Genomic DNA, 23,664 nt, shown 5'->3' with positions numbered 1-23,664 from the left:
AGATCACCCGTTTGATTTCAGGAACTTAAGCATTGTTGTAAATGCAAGAGTTACATTTGCCAAGAACATACTCTTCCAGGAAACTTGAGAAACTGTTCCAATAAAATAGAAAGCAGAACTGGCGTGCTTTTCTGTTGGCATGTGCTCCTAAAAGGACAAGCATTTTGAATAAAATTAATCTTCTTGTAAGCAAATCTCTTGGTATTCTGTTGTGCCATCTGTGCACCTGATTAGCTACTTTCAGAAACCAAAATCCAGCTCTGCTTAGAAAACCTAGATAGGTATTGTGAAGGGGGGAAAAAAAAAGTTAATTCTCCAGTTAAACTACTCTATTTGGTTTCTTTGCTGCTATTTACAGCTGAACAACTGAAATATGGAAGCTGGCTGGTCTTTACATTGAGGGGGAAAGGTGTAAATGTTTGAATCTCTCTTCTTATTTTTGCTATGGCAGATATGTCTACCAGATTGTCTTGTTTGCGTTTCTAAAATATTGATCAAAAAGCCCTATTCCAGCAGCAAGGCATGCCCGGTTAAATTCCTTGGCTTCTGTTTCGTGAATATTCATCACTGGCCAGGTGCTTCTGAGTAACAGAGGCACCTTGCACAGCAAGCAGCGTGGGCTGAGTAGAACCATGTCAAACTGTTGAATACAGAGTGATTCCATTTTTTTAAAACTACAGTTTTGAGAAATAAAAATTGAGAGATTTTGTTTATTTAATGCTAGGGAAGTGACTCTGTGGATTTTCTAATATATTGTAGGGGAATGCGATTTAAAGCAAATAATAGAATTATTAGTCAGCAGCTACAAAGAACTTAAAACTCAGATAATGGTTATACATTTACAATCTGGAGGTTTCGCATCACCATTCCCACTGAAGAAACGCAGCCACCATCACTGTGTTTGCAGAGCTATCAGGAAAGCATCTCAACCCTTTTTTCTGCAGTATTGTTCGTTAGCAGAATGAAGCCTTCTGATAATGTTAACCTGAAGCAGTGTACTGTCATATGTCTCTGCAAGCTGTATCTGCATGTGAACTTCTCTTCAGTTACCTGTATCATGTTACTGCTTCTCGGTGACAGCTGAGGGGGAGAGTAAGCTTACTTTTACTGATATAAATAGGTGGTTGTCAAGTTCTGTTAAGTGTCCTGTAAAAATAACTATGCATAATGCCATTTCTAGTAAAATACTACTACCTTACAGGTTCCAGATTAGCATTTTTAAAAATTAATGGACCTCTATAATATAAAACTTGGTAGCCTTACTGAATTCATACAGTTTCAAGTAATATTTCTTGATAAATCTGGTGGAATGGGATGTGAGGAGTTGAAAATACTTGTTCATGTCTCTAAAAATGAAGCAAATGGATTGTTGAAAGTAAAAAGTGGCTTCATGTTTATTTTTGAATCAAACTTTCAGATTTAAGACAAACGAGTGTGAAAGTGTTCATGTCACCCTCAATTCAATCCATTCACAGAATTCTTTATGCTTTTATTACCTCTCATGAGATGATATGTGAAAGTAATTTATTATTTCAGAAGGCTGTGGCAATAGTGGAAAAAGAACAAGTTATTAGTGTTTTGTCTGTGGTGTTTTTTATCTAATCAAATACCCTTGAAATAGGTGGTGACATTTGTTTTTCAGTTGCAAGAGACCTTTATAATTTGATAATGATTTCAGTGACTCAGTCTTTCAAGGGCTGCAGAAAAAACAGTGAATATGAAATTCTCTTAGATGTCTGTTTTATGTATTTATATCATACTAATTGAAATTGTGCAGGTGAATTTGATTTCCTTGTACCAGTTAAAACCTGCTTTTGGCATCCCTGGCTCCTCACTGCCCTCTCGTGTGCAGCAGAGTGCTGTGGACAGGGACAGCTGCCTGTTTAGGGGGTTCTTGCCCAGACCAGGGGGTAACTGCCCAGAAAAATTACTCTTTAAAAGATGCTCAGTTTACTGAGAACTTTAGAGTCTGCCACAGCTTATCAAATTCTGACAGCTGAACAAAATATACTTTGCATTAGACTTACTTTTCCTTCTATCAAGTTGCATTTAGCTTGTTCTCAGCTGCAGCAAAATTCCTTATGGCCCCTGGGTGTGCGTGGCTGTTACATTCTGGGTCAGGTTCTAACCAATGTTGTTGTCTTATGACCTAGAATTTCTCTTTGGGCTTACTGAAGAGTGCTGTTTACTTCGCAGTGTGAATACTGTCGTCTTTCAGCTGTAATAACAGAGTGGAGCAGTGGAGCTCCATATTCTGATTAGTAGGTTTTTCCCACCTGACTTTCCAAAGGATAGTGCTGAAGATCACTTCAGAGATAATCTAAGGAAATTCAAAATGCTGCTGTCTTGCAACTCTCTCTTCTCACAGAGCTTTAATTTACCACATGCCTGGTACCAAGTGCTTCAGGCTGTTTCATAATAGTATATTAAAATGAAAACACTTAAATTATATTACAGTTTTTACTGGCAGGAGGAGATCACAGGTACCAAATAATTTGTATTGAAATGTGACATGCATTTAAAAGTTACCAACGCATGGGCCTAGCCTCTGTAGCATAGTAGGGAGAGTATGAAGATCTAGATAAAATTATTTCCCCATTTGTCTGCAAGGTATTAGGTAGGGTATAAAAACCTCTGAAGTCAAAGAATGAACTACTATTATAAATCTGCAAAGGCTGTGATACTGTGTAAAGACTTAAGTAAATGCACAGAGAAACCTGTCTTAGTCATCTTCCACTCACCATTAAGACTTTCAGATCTTTCAGACAGTCTCAGCATCTACTTCAGAGGCATGATGCCTGCTCAGGTCAGGTCCAACATCAGATGTTTGGATGTGTTTTAACTGTTGAAGGGTTTTTGAAAAGAAATCTGACATGAGTTTGTTGTCTTGAAATATTTTAAAACACTTTAAGAAAGAGATCGTGGTATCACTAAAAGATCTTTATAATGATGTTACTACCTGGTGACAGAAAGCAAATGTTTATATTTTTAACTCATCTGAAATAAAAGTTAACTATGTCAAATGAAATCTGTATCAGATGAATGAAACTCTAGGTCAGTGTAAGGTGTTTTATTTTCAGTTGTATATGGAGTTAAATTGTGAGTGCAGGCTGTTTCTCTTCCAGAGATGAGCTAGCCACCCAATGGCTGGCAGAATTCTTCAGGCAGCGAGCTGATTCCCTTTTTCTCTTATTCCAGACTCAGAAACTCTTATGCAATAGTCTGTTACTAGCAAGATTAGATACTAGACAGTCTGTATTTAAGATTCTGACTTTGTCTGTTCCCCTGGCTACTTGATTTGAGGTAACTGTTGACTGCCTTACTCTCTTCTACTGCATTTGCTTAGTAATCCCTGCTTTTTCTGTTGCTCATGCAGGCCTAGCCTCACTGTTGTTCTATTTTACTTAGTATTTTTGCCCCTTATTTTGGTTTTTATCCAGCTGCAAGGAGAAACACTGCAAAGGTTTTAAGGGTGTGCACCGCAGCATTTGGCGTAGTGGGAAACGTTCTGTGGTTTGAAGTAATTGCCAACGTGGCTGTTCAAGGAATGTATTATGGCTGGACTACATGCTGTAACTAGTATTGTTAATATAGCTCTGGCATTTGCCTCCTAACTGCAAACAGCTGTGGTCACCACTGATGCAAAGAAATGTCAACCCTTTTATAGCAATTTTTATTAGGCTTATTATGAAAATAGCTGTCTAGGCAAAAGTACTTCAGAATATACTATTTTTAATACATACCTTTCATTTGGTTCTAGTACAGATGTAGAAGTATTTGGGGTTAGTCCTGTGTTCCGTGCTACCAGCTGCTTTCAAAGCTGAAACTGTTCCTGTGGTTTTGCAGTGGAGCCTGGAAGCACTGACCAGGCAGCATTTGCCATATGTGTACATAATCAAATTTGCCAAGACTTGGTATGTTTCCTTGTTTTGCTCTGTCTGTTTTTTTGGGTGTTTCTTTCCTCCTGTCCCCAATCTGTCTTCCCCCACACTCTTCAGATGTTCTTTGGTCTGAAGAATCTTTCCCACGAATTGTGTTTTACTTTTCTTTCCACCTTAACTGAAAGGACAGAAAAGTATTGAAACAGAAGACCAAATGTGGTAGAGTACATTTTTGAATTGGTGCCTAGGAGCGGCTACATGTAGTCCCCTGCTTATCTCTTGCCAGCCATTAATCACCAGGAAATGTTTCATGTTGCACTTGTGACCAGACTAAAATGACAGTGGGGCAAAACATACACACTTTAAATGTGCTTTTACAACAGGATGAGATATCCATATGTGTACTAATTTAGGTCCTAATTGATATATAGGACCCATTGTTTTGGGGTTCCAATAAGCTATTAGCCAAGCCTATTACCTGGTTCTCACAGTATCACCCTTATTTTAAATGGTCAAATCAATCTGCAGTTTTGGTGAAGGGATTTGGGGCTTGGCTGGCTCTGTCTGAGAGGGAGAGGACTGTAAATCTTATACTTTTCAAACACCTAGTGATAAATTTTTATTGAGGGTCCCAGCCAGCATGGTTCTGTGGACTCCTGACTGTTGTGGTGCTTTGTCCTCTGCCTTGCCACTTTGAACTTCTGAAACTCAACTCTTAACAGCTATTTTCTTGCTAATTTGATGTGAAGTCAGATGCTCATCTTCTAATGAGAAGTATCAAAAAGGCAATGCCCAGACTTTTTAGTTTGCTGTACAGACTTGTGATGTCAGGCCAATAGCCTTCAGCAAGGCTGAAATTTGGTTGCAACTGTCTGGTCCCAAAATCCCATTCTGAGTTCTGCCTTCAGTTTGGACTACTGAATATGGTTGAAGAGAGTAAGGCTGAAAATTCTGGGGGTTGTCTTACAGTTTGTTGTTTGTCAGGTGCTTACTCATCAGCTTCCACAGCAATCTGTGAACGCCCTGCTTGCCAAGACAGTTTCCCCATGGGTGACCATTTCCCTGTCTGGTTTGGTCTTTGTTGATTGTGTTTGAAGTTACTGACCTTCCAGCATTGTATGACTAACTTCCTTCCTCTCTCCTGGAAGAATTTTAGCTATGATGAGAAGTAAAAAAGAGTAATAAGGTAAAGACTGGTGTTTAGATCAAATTGAGTTAATGACTGGCAGACATGCATGCATAGTTTATAATTTCAGGCTTTCATTGCACAGTTCAGTGTGCATCTGAATGGGATGCTTCTTGCTACTGATTTAATGTTTGCTGTGCAACAATTTTTCAGCCTCTTTGACTCATGAGGTTAATTAGATAACTGGAATCACACTCGTTCCTCTTGTAAGTTGACTGATGTCAGTCTTGAGAGCAATTTTATTTTAGTTCAGGCTTTTGGACTTGGAAACTGTTGGGAGTATATCAGGAATTTTCCATTTATTTTTCTCAGAAGATGTTTTCTCATATTCTACCTGCTATATAACTGAAGAATTAGCTGCTTGAGAATTAATTTGAATCTCAGTGTTCTCATTCTTTATCTTGTGTAGCTGAGGTACTGGTGTTATACGTTGTACTGTTACTTTCAAGTATAACAATTTCGTTTTCTGAGTGGTAGAGCTTTTTGAGATCAAAATGCTCTATGATGTAAATAAGGCCTGGGAAGGATGATAGCTGCAAGTGGATGTGACAGCTGTATGCTTAGCGTCAGGTTTGAGGCAGGCAGGTATAGCCAGCCAGCAGGAACTACTGATACAGTGGCATACCTTATGGTATTACTTGCAATGCAGATACAAATATTCCTTTAGGCAACTTGTATATACAGACCTGATTTTTAATCTGCCTTAAAAGAAAGATAAACCTTGACATGCAAAATGCATGTGCAGTCTTTCTGAGTTCAGAAAAAAGTTTTAAATTACTCTGAGTAAAAACTCAGAGTTTTAAATTATTCAGCCTGTTCTGAGTCCTGCTGGTGTGTTTCGGAAGAAAACACATAAAGAAGTTCTATGTCCTCTAATGTGGGAAAGGAATGTGGGAAAACAAAGTGATACCAGGTTTCTTCCCTTGGAAAAAAACAGCAACAGCAAAACCACACAATAAAACTAGGGTGCAAGAATGAAAATTACTTTAGGACTGTTGATTAAATGAGCAACAAATCAACTATTTTCTAAATACAGTACATATGACACTGCTATGATTATGCACTTGCCTTTAAGAACTGTGTAATGACCAAACACTCAATCAGTAAAAGGAATGGTTATGAAAAATATTATTGCAGTCTATAGCTTTCTGTCATTTCCATAGGTATCTCTTTTATTTACCAAAAAAAAAAAAAAGTTTAGTCACAGTATGGGGGGGGAATAAATGGCACATGGATTTTAATTTAGAATACAGCCTTCAGGAGCATTTAAGACAAGCAGCAAATGCAGGAATATGCCAGTGGGAAAACAGCTTTACATGTAGGTGTGTGCATACTTTTCACCTAACAGCTCTTTGGCTTTCACTGCTGGCTTTACGTAAAGAACTTGCTTCAGTTCATTCCGTGTGAAAGCCTAAACCAGAAAGCATGCATGAATGTTGTGCTAGTTATTCTCATTTTAGCCTTATGGAGTAAAACTTCACTTCCCATCAGCTCTGTAGAAAGATGAAATTTTGAGAGGGAAAGAGAAAGGAGGGGAAAAAAAACCCCAACAAACAAAATAAGCTAAAGGTCTTAATGGTAGTGAAGCGAGTATTGTTTGGAATGCAAAATATAACCTTTCTTTCTCCCTCCACAGGGTTGAAAGATCTACTGACCAAGTAATCAAGCCAGTCAATGTGGAAGCACTGTCAAAGTGGGTTGGGAAGATACCTGCTGATGTTTTGCAAGACATGCCTGTGATTGCACCCATGCTAGCAAAACTGGGCTATGATCCATATGCCAATCCACCAAATTATGGAAAGCCAGATCAAAAAGTTGTGGAAAACACAAGGAGGGTAAGGCATTTTTGTGTGTTTAATTATAGACCAAATGGATGTAAGCTATGAGCAGGAAAGTCTTATGTTTTGGTTTTTTTAAGTCTGTTTCTAACACCTTTTGATACTTAGCAATATGGGGGTTTTGCCGTGGGGGGAAGAAGGAAGGATTCTGTGGGACCTTGAGCACTGAAAGTCTGGCTCCTGCTGTTTGTCTTCAGTTTGGTTCATCTGCCTTTACTCCAACCCCAGGCTTGAGCTGTGTTCTGTGGTATGTGTAGCTGGACCTCTTTAGAATTGTCCAGATACTTGGGGAACTGGTTAGTAGTGGAAAAAGCTAGCATTCTTGCCTGGGCATCAGACTTGATTGATGAGCTCAGCTTTTTGTACATGAGGGTTGGCAGAAGCTCTGCCGCAATATTGCACCCTAAATACTTGGTAGAATTTGAAGTGACCCATGAAAAATGGCCCAAGATGATCAAAATGTCAGATTTTCCAATTCTTTGCTGTCCTTTGTAGAACAGACAAAAGATGGAGGAAGGTCTGGTGCTGATTAACGTAAACTTAAGGATTCTAGTCTGAATTTAATGTTGTTGGAATTTGGGTAGTTAGGCTATACAGCTGTTTATCCCTGGAGGTATCCATTGAAAAGCTCATCACCATTGTTTGAAATAAGAATAATTAACTCTTTACTTCTATTCTTTTGAGAATGTATACTTTATTAAAAGAAGGTGACTTTTGCTGCTGCAGCAATCATTGGAAAAATTGAATTGAACAATTTAAAAAGACTGTCTTCCACTAGCCTTCTGGTATTAAAAAAAAAACTGTTTGGTATGCTGATGGGCTAGATACTAATGAAAAAAAATCGCTTTTTGTGAAGTCTCTAAACATTTTTGCATTATTTCTTTTCAGAAGTCCTCCCTGGGAAACTTTCATTAAACAGTTGATCAACATATTAAAGGATGGCAGGTTGACTATTTTAATAGTTGTTAGCTCAGTATTGAGAAGGTAACCCACCTTTTCTGGTAGGGGTAGTGGTTAGCATTTTATAGGTTTCCTGGTAATTACTGTTTTAAAAGGCTCACAAACTAACTTTTCTGCACTCCATTCAACCCCTTTAAAAAAAAAAAAAAGTGTTCAATACTACTTCACGGACCCTTGAAAACAAAATCCTCATGCGCCTACCCATACATAGTATAAAACAGTGACTCAGATCCAAATTTGTATTGTAGTGCAATAATTTAAGGTTGGTTATCTCTTACTGATACAATTTAAATAAGTTTTTACAGTATGGTGACTGTTCTGAGGCTTCTACCTGTGCATGGCAAGCTCAAGCTGAGTTGTAAAAATTGTATGGATTTCAGTTGCTTACTGTTGAGTGGCTTCTTGAAATCTATTTCAGTTGAAAATGCAAGACAAATTCAGGTAATAAAGTCACAAGCATACCTTTAAAAAAAACTAAAGCCTAATTTAAAAGGCGCAAGTGTATTGAGGCTTTTTCACAACTTTCCTTTGAAGCATAATTAGTTTGTTTACTAGTGTTAAAAACAGCTGTGAAAAACTGGAGGTTACTGTATAATAGCTGATCCAAATATTGGAAGCATATGGAACACTTGTTAATATTTTGACTGCTATTCTAATTTAATAGTTTTACTTGCAGCCCAAGATGGCATTTTAATTTTGTTATTTATTGTAGTACTCAGTATATCTTTTCCTAGTTATTTGTTCTTTAGCAAAATTACTTTGGAATGTATGGTTTGTATAGATAAAATGAGGGAGATGTCCTGAATTAAGGCTAAAATCCAGAAAAGCAAAAGGAATAAAAATGGCTAATCTTCAGAACTTACAATATTCCTTTTGAAAATGGAGAAACGTGAGGCTTTCAAAATGTCGTGTACCCCAAGGAGCTATTTAAAACGATGGCTCAAATCAGTGTTTGAGTTTGCATTTGAGTGAGTTGAATTCCTCCCCAGTCACTTTGCTTTGTTTCCTCCCAGCTGGTTCCCAGCAAATCCCTGCTCAGACCATTGGGTCCTCTGTCTTTCTCTGTGACTATGGAAACGTTGATGTTCTGACTTCCTAGGGTTTCAAGATTTAAGGTTTCCCAACTCCTAGACCAGTTTGCTGCTTAGGTTACCTAATTCTCAGGGCAGCAGGCTCATCACCCTCTCTAGAAGTGCCAGTCTTCCTAGCCATTGTGCATCTTCCACAGTAAATTGTCAAAATGCTGGCCACTGAGCTTGGCCTTAAACCAAGTAAGTTTTGAAATAACTAATATTCTGGTTGGTGATCAGTGGGAGCTGACTCACTTCTGAAAAATGCTTTGATTTGTTTTCCCCACAGCTTTATTTTGTTTTTATTTGGGGATGGGGGCCCGATATTTCAGAACACTTTAAGGTGTTTGGGGAAAGTAGGGTGCAGGGGAGGAGAGAGAGAGAAGGAACTGTGGTGTGTTATTTTTTCCCATCAGGGATAGTGTATGCTGCCCTGCGGGTTTCCCCTTCTCTGCCGTGAACCTATGCTAATTTATATCTTGCTGCTGCAGCTTAGAGAAGAGGGCATTTACTAAAATAAATAAATTTCTTGATCTAGATTTTTCCAGCCTTTAGGAACTGGCACTTGGCAAGTTAAGTGTGTTACTGCATACTCTTAGCTGGTGACTTTGTAAATTACTGTAGCACTACTTTTGTTCTTGCTCTCTTTAAAATTTCATCATCTGGGATAGTCTTTCACAGAGTTTTGTACTGGGTATATTGTTGGAGATGAAGCTGTCCAAATAAAATCTTTCCAAAGTTACTCTTCAGTACATAATAAGAATGTATATAAATCTTGCACATAACCGTTTATTGCTTCACTTTGTGTTTGGAAGCTGTTCTATTATATTTGTAGTGTCTGAGAACTTTAAACTGAACACAGAACTTGAATTTTAGTTATTGAAAACAGATGGAAGTTTAGACTTCTAAAGCTGAACTGTACTATGTTGGTATAGTAACCCCTTAGAATGACTAATTTGAAATAATGTTGAATTACCTGACACTTGCTACGCTTGCTACTTGTGGTTTCTTAGTCCATTTAAAATGGTGTGAGCTAGCACTGCAGATTATTACCTGATCAGAAAGTAACTCCCAAAACACACAAAGTATGTTTAGAGAGAAGACACTGCTTTGTTCTGCGCAGGGTGCAAGGTGGAAGGTTTCCACAAATGGACCACACCTACTGAGGTTTTGAGTCCATACTTATACACTACAGTTAAAACATCACGCCTATCTAATGCATGTGTTCTGCCTAACTATTGCATATTCATTAAGTTGAGCAAGCATGACGTGTTGTTCTCTTGAGCAGTCATCCCAGAGTCTTCTACGCTTGTGCAGTGGTCTCTCGTGGTCTTTGGTGGTCCTTTGGGGAAGAATACCCCTCCTCCTTTTGTCCTCCTATGGGCATGTGTCATCTGAGGACACCAGGGTCTTTGTTTCTCTTGCCAACCCCTCATTTCTCAATGCGAAGGAGGATGTATGTCCTTAATTACTAAGTCTGTGACTCTGAAATGTCCGTTATCCGGTGCCTTGACTGTTACCCAAAGCATCCTCTATTGTAAGCAGAGTCTTAAACTAGATAAGCTTTACCTTGAGTATACATAAACAGTCCTTGAATAGCAAACATACCACACTTCCCACATTTTAGGTTTGTTTGCTTTAAGCTGTCACCGCCTTCTTATTTGTTAATCAGTCTTTTGAAGGCTTGAGGCAACAAGATGAAGGAAGCTGCCCCTGTCTGGCAAACAGCAATAGTAGGGGGGAAGGACTGATTTTGAAGGTGTGGTTTTGAGGGGGGGAGTTTTTCAGTTTTGTGGGGATTATGTAATGCTGGCTTAAATTGATTGTGGAAGTTGCAACAACAGGGTGGAAGTCCAATACCAGTGAAATTACTGGCAGGGGAGATTCTGGCTCCACCTAAAGATGGAACAACACTGTGTCATCTAGTTCATTGCTATCAGATATGTTAAAAAACAAACAAATTAGTTCTTGTTGTTACCGAGAGTTCTTGTTTTGTACCATTAAAAGCGGTTTTATACTGAATATACAAAATAATAAAATCATAAAGATAACGAATAAAAATATGAAAATTGGTCAGGATGCAAAACATACCCATAGCTACAAAGCCTCTTGAATGCAGACGGGTCAATGTTTTATGACTAGAAGTCTGTGTGTTGCCCAGTTTTAGACAATAGTTTAAAAAGATTTCAAACTTTAAACTGCATGATGTCTTTGTTCTAAAATGTGCTTAAAAGCTGCTTGTAGAACTGCATTTATACTACGCTGCACTGAGCAAAATCTATCACTTGGAAAAGACTAGAAATTAGACTTACCAGTGAAAATACTGTTCAGCAATTTCAAAGCTGCTGCTGTTAGTCCCAAAGGGAAGAACTAACAGTGTAAGGGTGCCTAAACCAAGGGCTAGTACTGGAAAAAATAGAAAGGAATGGCTAGTGTGGTGCATAATATTAGCTTCCCTTAAGCTTTCTAAGCAGATAAATCTTATTCTTGTTTTATTTTTTCCTCTTTTCTCCTTTTCTGTCCCCCTGCTGGTGACTCACATATGTATAGGTTAAATAATTTTTTTTTATTCAGTCTGGAAACAAAATGATTCTCACAAGCTAAAGTAGTGCTTGAATTAGAATTCTATGTGCTTGTAGGTAATGCAAGGAAAACAATGCTCTCTGCTAAATTTGGATTTTTCACTTTAATGTTACCTGCCTAGGACACGAAAATGGTTAGGCTGGTTTTCCGTGCTCCTGTAGCACAGCACAAAAATAGTAAGATGCAACCAGCGTTTGTACTTTGTCATCTTAGTTCTGGTTATGTTTTAAGAAGTAACAGAGCATGAAGCTAACTTCATCTCTTCTTAATGTTGGTCTCCAAGTGCTATGTGGTGTTATGTAGTAAGACATCTCTGACTGTGCTCTGGTGGAGTGCAGATCTAACATGACTATAACAGATTTTTCTGATGTTTTCAATAACAGAGCCATTAACTTTTTGTTTATCTGTTTTACGTTAGGCTTGACAATATTATCTTTTATGATACTTTATCTTGTCTCAGTTAAGGGAATGCAGAGCAGAGAGAACAGGTCTGAATAGTGTTGCACTGTTGAGCAGATATCTGCATGTGACCTCCTCAAGAGGCAACCTTTAGTTATTCAGTGACTGCAGAATTGTGCTATTTTGTGTTTTTCTTCTAAGTCTGTGGCTGGTCTGTTCATGTTGTTATAATGATCGCAAGAGTCCCTTCCTTTTAGATACAGAACTGACTACTTTCCCCCCTCCTAGAGTTTTAACAAATTCTACATCCTGAACATAAAGGAAAATAACATCATGTAACTAAAAGGAGTTTTCATCTGCAAATGATGCAGAAAATGCAAATAATTAAGCTGTCTGAACTGGTAGCCCAGTGATGATTTACAAAAGTAGAATCACTCTACGTTAGAAGACTGTCTGGTATGTCCTTACTAATACTGTGAGTTTGTGTAAAAGTGTATGTCAGCAGTTTAACAGAATATACCGAAAGTGGAGAACAGCTCATAACTGCAAGACTCCGACTTATGCCCAGCAGAAACTGGCTTATTGTTATGTTATGATTGGCTAAGTGGCTTCCTCTCACATCTGTAACATATTACATCAGATTTTCTTTGGCACATACTTCCCACTAAATGAATTTGTATGCTTGGAATACATATTCCAGTCATTTCTTTTAACTTCTTCATAAAGTTACGTTCCTTGCCCTGGAGAGATCGAGACACGGAAGTATACAGAACTCTATAGAAAAAACTATGGTTTTCATCATGACTGTTTAAATATGTGTGGTTTCTTCTAATCACATCTGAAAGCTGTTATCTATCTCTGTTTTATGTTCTGTTGATGGTATTTTCTGCAGTAACATCTAGAGGAAAAAACAGAGTTCTATTAACTCCTGTTTCATGCCTGTTTTAAATTGTGAGGAAATGTCTGCTGCTGCTAAGAGTCGAGACATCCATGACAATCATGATCTCAAGACTTTGTATTTGAGGTTTTAAAGACAGAAACAATCTATGATAAAGGATGCAAAGTATATTTAGACTAATGCATGAGAATAATTATGTGTGCTGTCAAAGATGTGTAATTGTGGAGCTATGCTGTAATGACAGGCTGTTCAAGGCTGTGAATTTCTACTTATACTGGTTAAGCAAAAAGGCATTTGGCTTTGTGGGCATTTTCTCTGATATTTAAAACAAAAATTGGGGTTTTTATTTCATCTGTCTTGTGACCACCAACAGCACGGACTTTCTCAGTGTCCTTTAATGCCCTCTTTAGTGGGTGTTTCTTCCAGCATGTGGATTCCTAACTGCATTTTTTTTTTCTCCAGAGGTGCCGATACCTCTTTTTTTTTCCCTTTTAAAAACCATCTATGCATATACATGATTAGTAAGGCATACAGAGTTATTCACAAACAAAATACAACATTGGGTATGGTTGCAAGCTGTGTTTTGGCAGACATTCATAGGTCTGTCTAAAGCCTTGCTCTCTGTGTTGTTCCTACTAGGTAAATATTTACATCTCAGATGTCCCCTTTCTTGGCAGTTTCAACGAAGAGGTGAAGAATTGCATAAGCCTTGTAAGCTGCCTTAAAAGTTAAGGGAAGTCTGAAAGAGCAAGATGACGGTACCTCCATGTACTGTGCAGAAAAGGATTGTTTCTAGAAAGGGGCTCTGTTCTGGGTTCGCCAATGTTCCTTTTTTATTTTATTTGACAATTAAACATCGATAGCCTTGTACTCTGCAACTTTGATGTTTTGAAAAATCTACCAATCCCAAGTATACTTGCAGGCTAACTTTTAGACAAAAAATTATCTCTGTGTACTGGAACTGACCAAATACAATGTGACTCAAAAACCAGGCTTGAAAGTGGGTGAACAGGAGTGCTTTAATCTTCTATAAAGATGAATTATAGGTTACACTTGAGTTACACTTCTGTTAAGTTTTCCTTGTGTTTTTATAAGGGTTTTTTATTTACAAGGGTTTTCTCAGACAACTGGATGTGAAACTTGTTTTCTGAGCTCTTTTTGCAAATAATATGCATTCAGTTTGGCTATAAGAATGTGTTTCGTTTTTTTTTTTTAATAGAACAGCTTGAATAGTGCCAACACTGAACAACCAACTGACACAGACTTCAGATTCCCCCTCCCCTTGGAAATCCATTTGGACTTGCAAAATAATTCCCTTAGAAATGGTAAATACCATTTCTGCTCAATTTTACTGAATTCTTGCTTAGACTGGAAATCATTCAAATGTCCAGCGTCTGCCTTTCTGCTGCCACTCTCTGAATAATGTGTTTTAGACTTAGAAATTGGTCAGAAAAGAATTTTGAATCTGAAACCTCTTAATTTTTTTGGCTGCAGATGGAGTCATTGTTTTTAGAATTTCTGGATTGCAGTTAATCCCTGGGTTTTGATTCAAAAGGGACCACTTACTGGTTTTGGAACTACTTTAAACCAGTTTCTATGCAGTCTCAATCTTGACAAAACCAGCATTCTAGATAACATCAGTTCTGAACCAAAATTAGGCACACTTGTGTGTTAAACCTAATCTTGGGCCTATCATTGGTTCGATTTGCCTTTGTAAATTGTGGTGTGTAAATTGTGATATTTTGTATGCATATAATATCAAATGCCCCTGAAGCATTTTTTATTTTTCCAGGCTATGACATTAGTGTAATTGTTTTTTATTAATATTGCTGATGGATGAATACCCTTGACTATCCACTATTAGATGCTTACTAGGAGTAAATGCTGTTCCTACAAAGGACATTACAATGGTAAAGTTTTTAGAGCAGACATACATATACAGATATATAATATAAAAATTAGACCAAGTCATAACTGCTGGAGAAGGAAAGAAGACGACTTCCAGAGAGACAAACGTGGTTTTGGTCGCTCTGGTTCTGAATCAGTCACAACGTGCGATCATCATCAGTATTAACTGTTTTTAAGAATTCCCAGATAATGACTGTAGTGGTTTGTCAGAAAAGTTGAAGAAGCCTGTCTGTTTCTTCCAATATCAGCACTAGTCTAATAAAAGATACTGTTTTTTCTTGTGAACCTTGTCTAAGTTGTTCTGTAGTGTTTTTTGATGTGATGATATTGTTGATAGGTAACTTCCCTTTCTGCTCTCTAGAACACAGCCTGCATTTTAATGGCTTGGTTAAAAGCTGAAAATATGAAATACTCCTCCTTCATTTATAAATATTTATAGTATATCTAGGCTCCAGTAAGCCACACACTGAATTTTTGACCAGCGTGGCTTTCATTAAGGTTTCCATGGGAATGACAGTACCTCCTGGCTGAATATAAATTGAGAGCTCTGCCTGTGATTTTGATTCAGCCTTTCTATTTTATCTAAAACATGGAATATCGGAAGGAACAGAATTCTGTGATGTATGTGTGTAGTAATTCCTACTCTCATGTTGGGGGTTAGTGAAGCTTTGTTGTTTGGATATGTTTAGCCTAGCAATAGAGTGATAAGAACTGCCAGCTCTGAAGTCCACTCCACATGAGTCATATGGTTTAATGCTGCAGGCCTGTTGTGGGGTGAGGCGTCTTACACGCAGGAAATTTTGAGCTGACTCAGCTGCAGTCCTAGGCCACTGCAATATATTGACAAAATGAGTACATCTTTATATGCTCATCATCTATTCATAGGGAAGCGGAGAAAAAGGATGTTGTTAATAAGCGGCCCTTGACTTCCTGAATCTTCTTCCTTTGACACAATTTGCAAACCAGGGAGTGCATCTCTGAGCGAGGCTTTAGAGTAGCCCATTTTCCATTTTATGGCTTTATGGACTTCTAAGTAGGTTTGCAGCTTTTGATTTTTGTGTGATTACAGCTACACAAGACTGCAAAGAACTCATGATGACGTTATGGCGTTCGGTCTTTTTGGTTCAGTAGAAAGGATGGTAAAACTCTTCAAGTAGAATTCTTTTTGCAAAAAACAAACCAAACCCCGGAATACTTCCCCCCCCCGCCCTTTGGAACGTATTTCAGTTTAATCTCAGAAGCAAACAGCTTTTAAGAAGTATCCTCTAGAAAGAAGACAATACGTTGCCAATTTATTTCCTAATTGGTCAGACAGTGCAAACACTTGTTTGGTGGGGCTGTTGGTATGTTTGAGGATATTTATTGCTCGCTTTTTCTCCAAACAGCGTTCTTTCAGAATTAATATTATGCTCTGAAAGACTGGAAATTGTGGAAAAGACAAACTCACGAAGTCAGGCTGGTAATGAGGCTACAGTTGTTCTAGAAATTCATAATCATAAGAGTTGCTGACTGTAACTTTGTGACAGCCCTACTAATAAGTGGAGCTCTTCTGTACTCATATACGAAGCTATTAAATCTATGTGTCTGTTAGTATAGAATAGACTATTCCAGTTGGAAGGGACCTACAATGATGATCTAGTCCAAATAGGAAAGGATTATCCCACTGATTATTTTTATTTTTATTTTTGTTTTACATTTCTGTAGATGAAAAGCAAATTAATGAATAAATGGTATGAAAATAATAAAGGAAAACTTAAGCCTTCTCCAACCCTGTGTTCTCCCTCCAGGAGCTGGGGATTTTAGATGTGTGGTTACAGCCTGTGGGAGAAGGAGTTAGGTGTCTGATCTCACACATTATGTTTGCTAAATGACTCAGGGTCTAACACAGAGTACTTGGGGAAAATTGCTAGTAATATATCTGTATCTATTATAATGGTATCTGTGTATCTTTGAGGATTAAAGCAAATGTGTAAACTTTTCTGTTACCTGAAAATTACACCAGCTAGGTATGTAGAATAAAGGGATAGATAATGTGTAAAATAGAGGAGACGCTGACACTCCTTGAGTGTTGACCATTTTAACAGTATTGAAACCTAAGTTGTTAGCATTTTCAGACCTTGATTGTAGTCGCATTGTCTCGAACTATATCAAAACTAACAGAACTTACCTTTGACAGCATAGCAAGATGGGATCAATTGTTCAGTGTGACACGTGTGTGAATGATATATATTTTGTCACGGTATTCATTATGTACATCAGAAAATGTTGTGTTATGTGACATTTGTTGAGTTTCTTAACTGTAAAATATAAATGTTTTGAGAACTGAATGTTGTTTGTTGCCTGGCTGGTATATCTGTTCTGACACAGTCCCTGAGATCATGACAGGTAGCTCTTTTGAAAAACTTTAAATGGAAGATCTTTTAATTGTGAATTATAATTAAGCCTAAAGGGAACTTAATTTATTGAAGGTGCTAAAATGTGAAGCAACAGATTTGTTATATATAAACTTCAAAAATACATATTGTAGCAACCCACTCCTGGCATATTTAATCATCCTGTTAAAAATCTTTTTCTAAAAGTATAGTGAATGGATTGTACAGGACTTAATTAATTAATCTGAGCAAGCCTGAAATGTAATATGAGTTACATAGTCTGACCATTTTAGTGCAAACAAGGTCAGAGTGTTGAGTGCAGAGGAAGCCTGGGACTGGGCCTACAGCTGTAGAACTACTTCAGATGACCAAGCCTTGTGAATGAAACTTGCTATTACAAATAGATTGTGCTCAGTTTAGGTAGATCTGTTTTAGCGTTACTGGATGCTAATAACCCAAAAGACTCCCCCCCCTGCCTTAGCATTTCAAACAGTAGTGAATGCTAGCTTTGAGTAGTATATTATTTTTGTTTTTCCAGGTCTACAAAGGTGAATTTCAGCTTCCTGACTTCCTTAAAGAAGTGCCACAGGTAAGGTATTGGATTAGTTTCCTTTTTGTGGGTGTAACGGCAAGTTAGTATGCAACCTGTCTTTATAAATCACTTCTTCATAAGTTTGATTTTCTGTTTGATTGTAAGAAAACAGGTCACTTGAAATTACAAGAGAATAGCTTGTTCATGAGATTGAACCTCCAGTGCTCTTGCACTCAAGCATGTGTAATGCCAGTGTTAATATGGTGCTTGTAAACCTGAGCTGACTGAATATTGCTATGAAACTCAAGGAAAGTTTGACACTCTTTTGTGTAGATCAAACTGCAAAGTTTGTTATTTGTAGAGAAGCTTTATCTTTTGTTGCCTTGCATGGAAAGGTGTAAAGCAAGTATAGTACAGAGAGCAGAGATAAGTAATGAGAGATTTTTAAAAAGAAATACTACTGTATCAGACAAAACAAAAACAGTTCAGCCATGGATAGTGATGGTGTGTTGATTTAATAATTAAGTGAGCTACTGAACTTAAGATTTTACTGAGAATTCATCATCTGGTACCCTTCAAATGCTGTTAATTGTCATCAGCTACCTAAGGGACCTAACCGTTGCAATAGCAGCTGAAAAAGCAAAATCCTTATCATGGAGCTCTCTTAAACTGCAGGATCTCGTGATACCTTCCCCCCAGCTATGTGAATGTGTGGGAGGCATGCTTCCAACCTCATGCCCTTTCCTCATGTAGACATGATGGAAAGTTTGGGCTGTAACCACTAGCCCGTTCATGGACATAGGAATTCAGTTTGGAAGATGGCATCCCTTGCTGCTGGGTAGCTATTCCGTGTCTCCTGAAGCCAACAGAGAAGACAAGATGGACTTGTTCCATGGAGCTGCCTGTTGGAGTGCTCAGTTTCAGTAGCTTAAAGGGCTTCTCTCTGTGTGGTTTGTTTGGGTTTTTTTCCTCTTCAATGTGTAGTGAAATTAATTCTCCCTTCTATAGCCTTGCAGATTTAAGGTCTGCTAATCTAGCCATGAAAAATCAGAGCAGATAGTCTAGGCAAGGAGCAAATAATTTGATTCATCTTTGTCAGAGAAATAACAAAAATATTTTTATTTTATTGCTTAAATGAAATATTTTATATGAAGTAAGTAGAACATGTAGCAATCGAGTTTGTTTTCTTCAGTAAGAGCTGCTCAACTAGGCTCATATCAATTTTTATAGGCTGTATAATTGATGGCAAATGTCTAAATGCCATCTAAAGTGCTCTCTACACTGTGCTTTGATAGAAAAAAACAGGAAGTAGCTCATCACTGTTACTGTCTCAGGATGTGTTCAAGTAAAGCTAAGTAGAAAAATACTTGGTGGTTGGTTTTGGGGTGGCTTTTCCTTTCTTTTTTTTTTTTTTTTATTCCCCTAATTCCTCCTGCATATACAGAAGTATAGCATTGCAGAAGTGTGAGAGGAAGGATTTTTAGGGGCACTCTGCCTCTGGAATTGTGTATCTCTGCTTGCATTACTTTTATATTTCTATTCAATTTCCCATCCTTAATGGTACATACAGTACAGAAGCTTATTTAGAATGTAAGTGTAAATAGCCTATCAAAAGCAAAATAATTTGCAATGTCTTTACTTTTAAAAGAAAAAAACACTAATGGGCACAAGCTTTCTTGACTTTGGATCCCCAATATTAGGAAAGGACTCTTGGATTATGACTTTTGTTAGATGTAGAGATTGAAGAATACACAGGAGAATCTACCACAGGCAAACAAAGCATTTTGACTTACTCCGTTCATTCAAACAAAAATTCATTGATTAAAAAGGAAAATTGGTTTCTTTTGTTCCAGCCAAAGAAGACAGTAGAAAGGAAGTCTCGTGGCAAGATAAAATGAACATGGATCAGTAAAGTCGAATAGCTGTAGTGTCTGTTTCATGTTTTCAGAATGTAACTTTTTGCTGTGGACACCAAATCTTTCTGATAAATCTTTGTGTGATCTCTAATGTGGGCTTTGCTCTTTTACTGGATGTTTGCCTGCTCTCACCCTTTGAACAGTTAGTGCTCATGCTTTGCAAGTTGTGCTCAGCTAATAGAAAACGATTAAGAACCTGGCACCACGCAGCTAAATGTGCTGTTGCTCACAGCATTGTTCACTCCCAACTGCTGGCCAAAATGTCTATGCAGCTTAACGGCAAGACAACTATTTAAATGTGTGCTGCTTGAAAGTTATCGTCAGCAAATTGTGTTGAGAAAGTGTGCTGTAGTTATTTCTAATGCTTTCAAATGCAATTATTGTGATTATTTCAAGATTATCTACAACCTTACAGATAAAGTTAGAGCATATATGGCTGCAAGCATAGGGTGTGTCAGAACAGAAGGAGATTAAATATTGCTGATAAGGATTTCTGGAAAATGCAGGGAGATGAGCTATCTTTAAAATTTAGCACACTGCGTATAGATAGCGTGTTAGCAAAATCAGTGATCCTTGATCTGCCTAAAGTATCTGTTAGTTAAATTATGCTGTTTGTATTTTCGAATTGTCTTATGATACATCAAAAGAACTTGGTCCACTGTTACTAGTAAATGTCCTCTTTCAATCTGTATGATAGGGAGGTTTCAAAATGGGACTCTGCTAAATTTCAGCAGGTGGATTTATACAGTTAGCTTGGTATGATTACAGCATTTACCAAACTGAGCAGATTTATCCAAAGGAAAGAAAGATCATCTAAAAAGCAAAAATAAGCTGTGTGAAATAGAGAATGTTGCTTAAACTATAAAAACTGATGCTGGAGTTGACGCTGATAGTGTTCTCCTTTAGTATTATACTAAAGAGAAAATTAACATAATCTAACTAAACAGCTAGATGGTTTTGAGTACAAGCATTGGTGCTGATAATTATTTTTTTCCTCTAATGTAAAATAGCTAATTTCATTTTAATTATTTACTTCACAGACTGAACCTATGGAATAGAAGATACAATGGATATTTCTTGCACAGAAGGTAATAAGAGCATACAGTCCTGCTCATTTGCTGCTCTTGATTTAGTTAAGGTGATTTTTTTAAACTTATGTAACTCCATGTAAGATTCTGGGTAAGAAAAATACGAAGATATGGATCTTGATTCAGAATCTGTAAAAATCACATTGAGGTAAGTCCTAGTGGCAAGAGCTACAAAAGCATACATAGCTCATGTGCTTTAAGAACCACAATGCAGTTCTACATGGCTCATCACAATTTGCAGTATTTGCTATGCTATAGGATTGTCAGCACTATTTTAGAGCTTGAAACTGAAACGAGTGCATAAAACTATACCGCTACTCATCCAGGCATTCTTTAGCAGAGTTTCTTGTTCATTTTAGTATCTGTGTGTGTCTCTCAGTACTTAGGGCATACTTGCACAACAGATTCAGGTCCCTGTTTTAACAAAATAGTAAAATTTTAAAGATGACTTGTAATCGTCTTTGTCTTTCATTTTTAAATCAATTGCCCTTTCTAGATGAGGAAACTGCTAAAGATGATTTGTATAATTTGCTTTTAATATGTCCCATAGTCAGTATTTTCAATAAACTGCATTTTAGTTGTTGAATTAACAATGGCAAGATTGTGCAGGGTACTCAGTAAATTCCAGACCACTTAACAAATGAATGGTGCAAGATTTACTGTATTAATCCAGGATTTCTACTTGTCAACCGTGTTATCAAATGTTCTAGCTTGACAACAAAAGGTGGCAAAATGTATCCAGTTTAAATATAGGCAAAAGCAACATGCCACACATATATACCCAGCGTAGGTATTTATTATGTGGCCCTAAATATAGCCAAAAGCATCATACCAATTAGAAATAACAGATATAAAAGTTTTCCAAAGATTAATTGCAGGCCTTCATTCTGAAATCAGTAGAGAAACCATAATCTTTTCATGTAGTCAATGTTAAAATGACTAAAACATCTACTTCATTTTGCCACTTACCTCTTTGTAGTTTTAAATACATATCTAAAGCTGCTGTCCAGTTTCTGAGAAACCAAATTGTTAACTTCCCAGCAGTGACTACCACTGGTACATTGTAATGAAAGAGACACTTTCAGCATGTAAATGCAGTCCACTTTCACAAGTATTTTGAATTAAGTGGAAATTCAGATATATTTTTTGTACATCTGAATATGCTTCAAGAAGTGACTCTGATGATAAATGATGGAAAAGGCAGCCACATTTCTTACAGGAAAGTTTTTAGTGGCTGTGGTTAGTCTTGACAGTGACTTTTCACCTACTGAGATAACAGTGGTTACTCTTAATTATGCATTATTTGTAATTACAAAATGTTGTCAAGGATAAAAACAGAGTATTACATTGAAAGCTCAAACTTTTTTTTTCTTTTTCTTCAGAAAAGAGACTGCTGCCTTTTCAATGGAAATGATCTTATAAAGGACTGTCGCACTGAGATCAGTGAGGTGTACTGCTCATGGCCTGCTTTTTTCAGAATTTTCTCCCCCATTTCTTTCATACTGTTTTTGTTCAAAATTTTGCTGTTGTGAGTGCATGTAAACCTGTTTAAAAAAAAAAATCACTGATGTTAATGTAGAACCGTATTACATTCGCACAACTATTTTTTTTAAGGTTTAAAAAAAATGCAAAGTAATGCCTGTCTCTGAAATTGTTATTCTGTCTTAATTACAAAACTCCATCTTCAAAGATTTTTTGCTTTTCCTGTAGCAGTTTGGTTTCAAATGTATGAAGCTTTCAAAAGAGTGGTCTGTGCTTGTCCTAAAAGATTTTTGGTGGATCAGTTGTTTGGTTTTATTCACATGTGGAAATTGTTAAATATCTTTTATTTAAAAAAAAGTTGATAAATTACATGTACAATTATAATTCAATGATCTTTTGTATTTTATTTTTCAAAATAAATGCTTTAAATGTGATTTTTTTTTTTAATTTAAATGAATGTGTTTGCCTCAGAGTTAAGATTTAAATAATTCAGGATACTGTCGTATTACTAAGAAGACATGATCTAATGCCCTGGGCTTGGGTCTCTTAAGATTTGCAATTGAATGCATTATGTTTGCTTTTAATAGCTGGGCGATGAGGAAAAAGTAGAGTATCCTACTGACTGAGAGCTATAAAAGAGTAATGTGAGATTTGTTTACTGCAGGAAAAAGTAGGTAACTTTAAAAAGTAGGTAATTTTTAGCCTGTTGAATTTGGTCCTCAAAAGCAATTGTGTTCAGACAGGTGCCGCTGGGGTGAAACTGCTTCTGAAAACTCCTGCTGTGAAACTTGTATCCTAAAGCTTTGAGCATCTGTCAGTCAACGTAGACCATGATTATTCAAGTAAGGGGGTTTGGGGATGGTTTTTGTGTCTCATTTTCTACTTACGTCGGTGGTTCTTGGCAAACTGAAGGCAGCCTCAGCCTTCTCCACCCATTTTAAGAGCAGAGTTCTTGCTAAAATGCTTGTTTGCACAACTTCTGCCTCTTAAGATTTGAAACAGTTTTGGTTTTCCTGTTCCTTTTGTTGTTGCACCTCCATTTTGAGACCGCTAACGTGTATTTGTAAAACCAGCAGCAAATGAACGACGTTTAAGTACCTTCAGCAGATAAGTTAATTTGACAGTTTGGTACAGATTTACCCAGTCTACAGTTGTTTTTGCAAAAGTAAACCCGGAGCATCCCCTAGTGCCACCACCGGGAACTGCTGCCCCTCGCTTTCTCCCTGGAAACCGCCGGCCGCTCTGCCTCTGACACCGGCGGCTCATCACGCCGCAGCCGCCGCTGTCTGGGGCGGCAGGGACCGGCCGGCTCCCCCGGCCCCGGCCGGCTGCGGCGGCTGCCCGCCCCCGGTGGAGGAGGGAGAGCGAGGCGCCGGCACAAGCGTTTCACTAACGGAAGGGTAATTAACTGATGAGTTATGAGGCATTTCCCCTCACAGATGAGCAGAAATGAGGAAAAAAAAACCCCAAACCAAGACCCAGGCGCGGCTGTGTGAGCGGTGCGGGGGGGGGGAGGCTCCCGCCGCCCCCCGTGTGGGGACAGTCCCGGTC

The 23,664-nt window shown here is 37.7% G+C and overlaps 1 protein-coding gene across 12 annotated transcripts in view; it reads left to right on the top strand.

Annotated features, from left to right (window-relative positions):
* The window catches only part of TPST1 (tyrosylprotein sulfotransferase 1), a 44,919-nt gene extending 22,372 nt beyond the window's left edge, over nt 1-22,547 (top strand). For 8 of the 12 annotated variants that reach the window (XM_069791319.1, XM_069791318.1, XM_069791317.1 and 5 more), the window contains 5 exons: nt 6,704-6,902; nt 17,634-17,684; nt 19,481-19,556; nt 20,584-20,631; nt 22,014-22,547. In XM_069791319.1, the coding sequence (XP_069647420.1) occupies nt 6,704-6,902; nt 17,634-17,684; nt 19,481-19,525 (295 nt within the window). In that variant the 3' untranslated portion in view covers nt 19,526-19,556; nt 20,584-20,631; nt 22,014-22,547. The remainder of the gene's footprint in view (nt 1-6,703; nt 6,903-17,633; nt 17,685-19,480; nt 19,557-20,583; nt 20,632-22,013) is intronic. The other 4 variants (XM_069791323.1, XM_069791325.1, XM_069791324.1 and 1 more) reach the window with 4 other exon arrangements.
* Nucleotides 22,548-23,664: the final 1,117 nt, after the last annotated feature.

The sequence above is a fragment of the Haliaeetus albicilla genome, chromosome 9 (genome assembly GCF_947461875.1).
Source record: "Haliaeetus albicilla chromosome 9, bHalAlb1.1, whole genome shotgun sequence".
NCBI classification, from domain to species: Eukaryota; Metazoa; Chordata; class Aves; order Accipitriformes; family Accipitridae; genus Haliaeetus; species Haliaeetus albicilla.
Note: the sequence above shows the minus strand (reverse complement) of the source record. Positions and strands in the feature narration are given on the sequence as shown.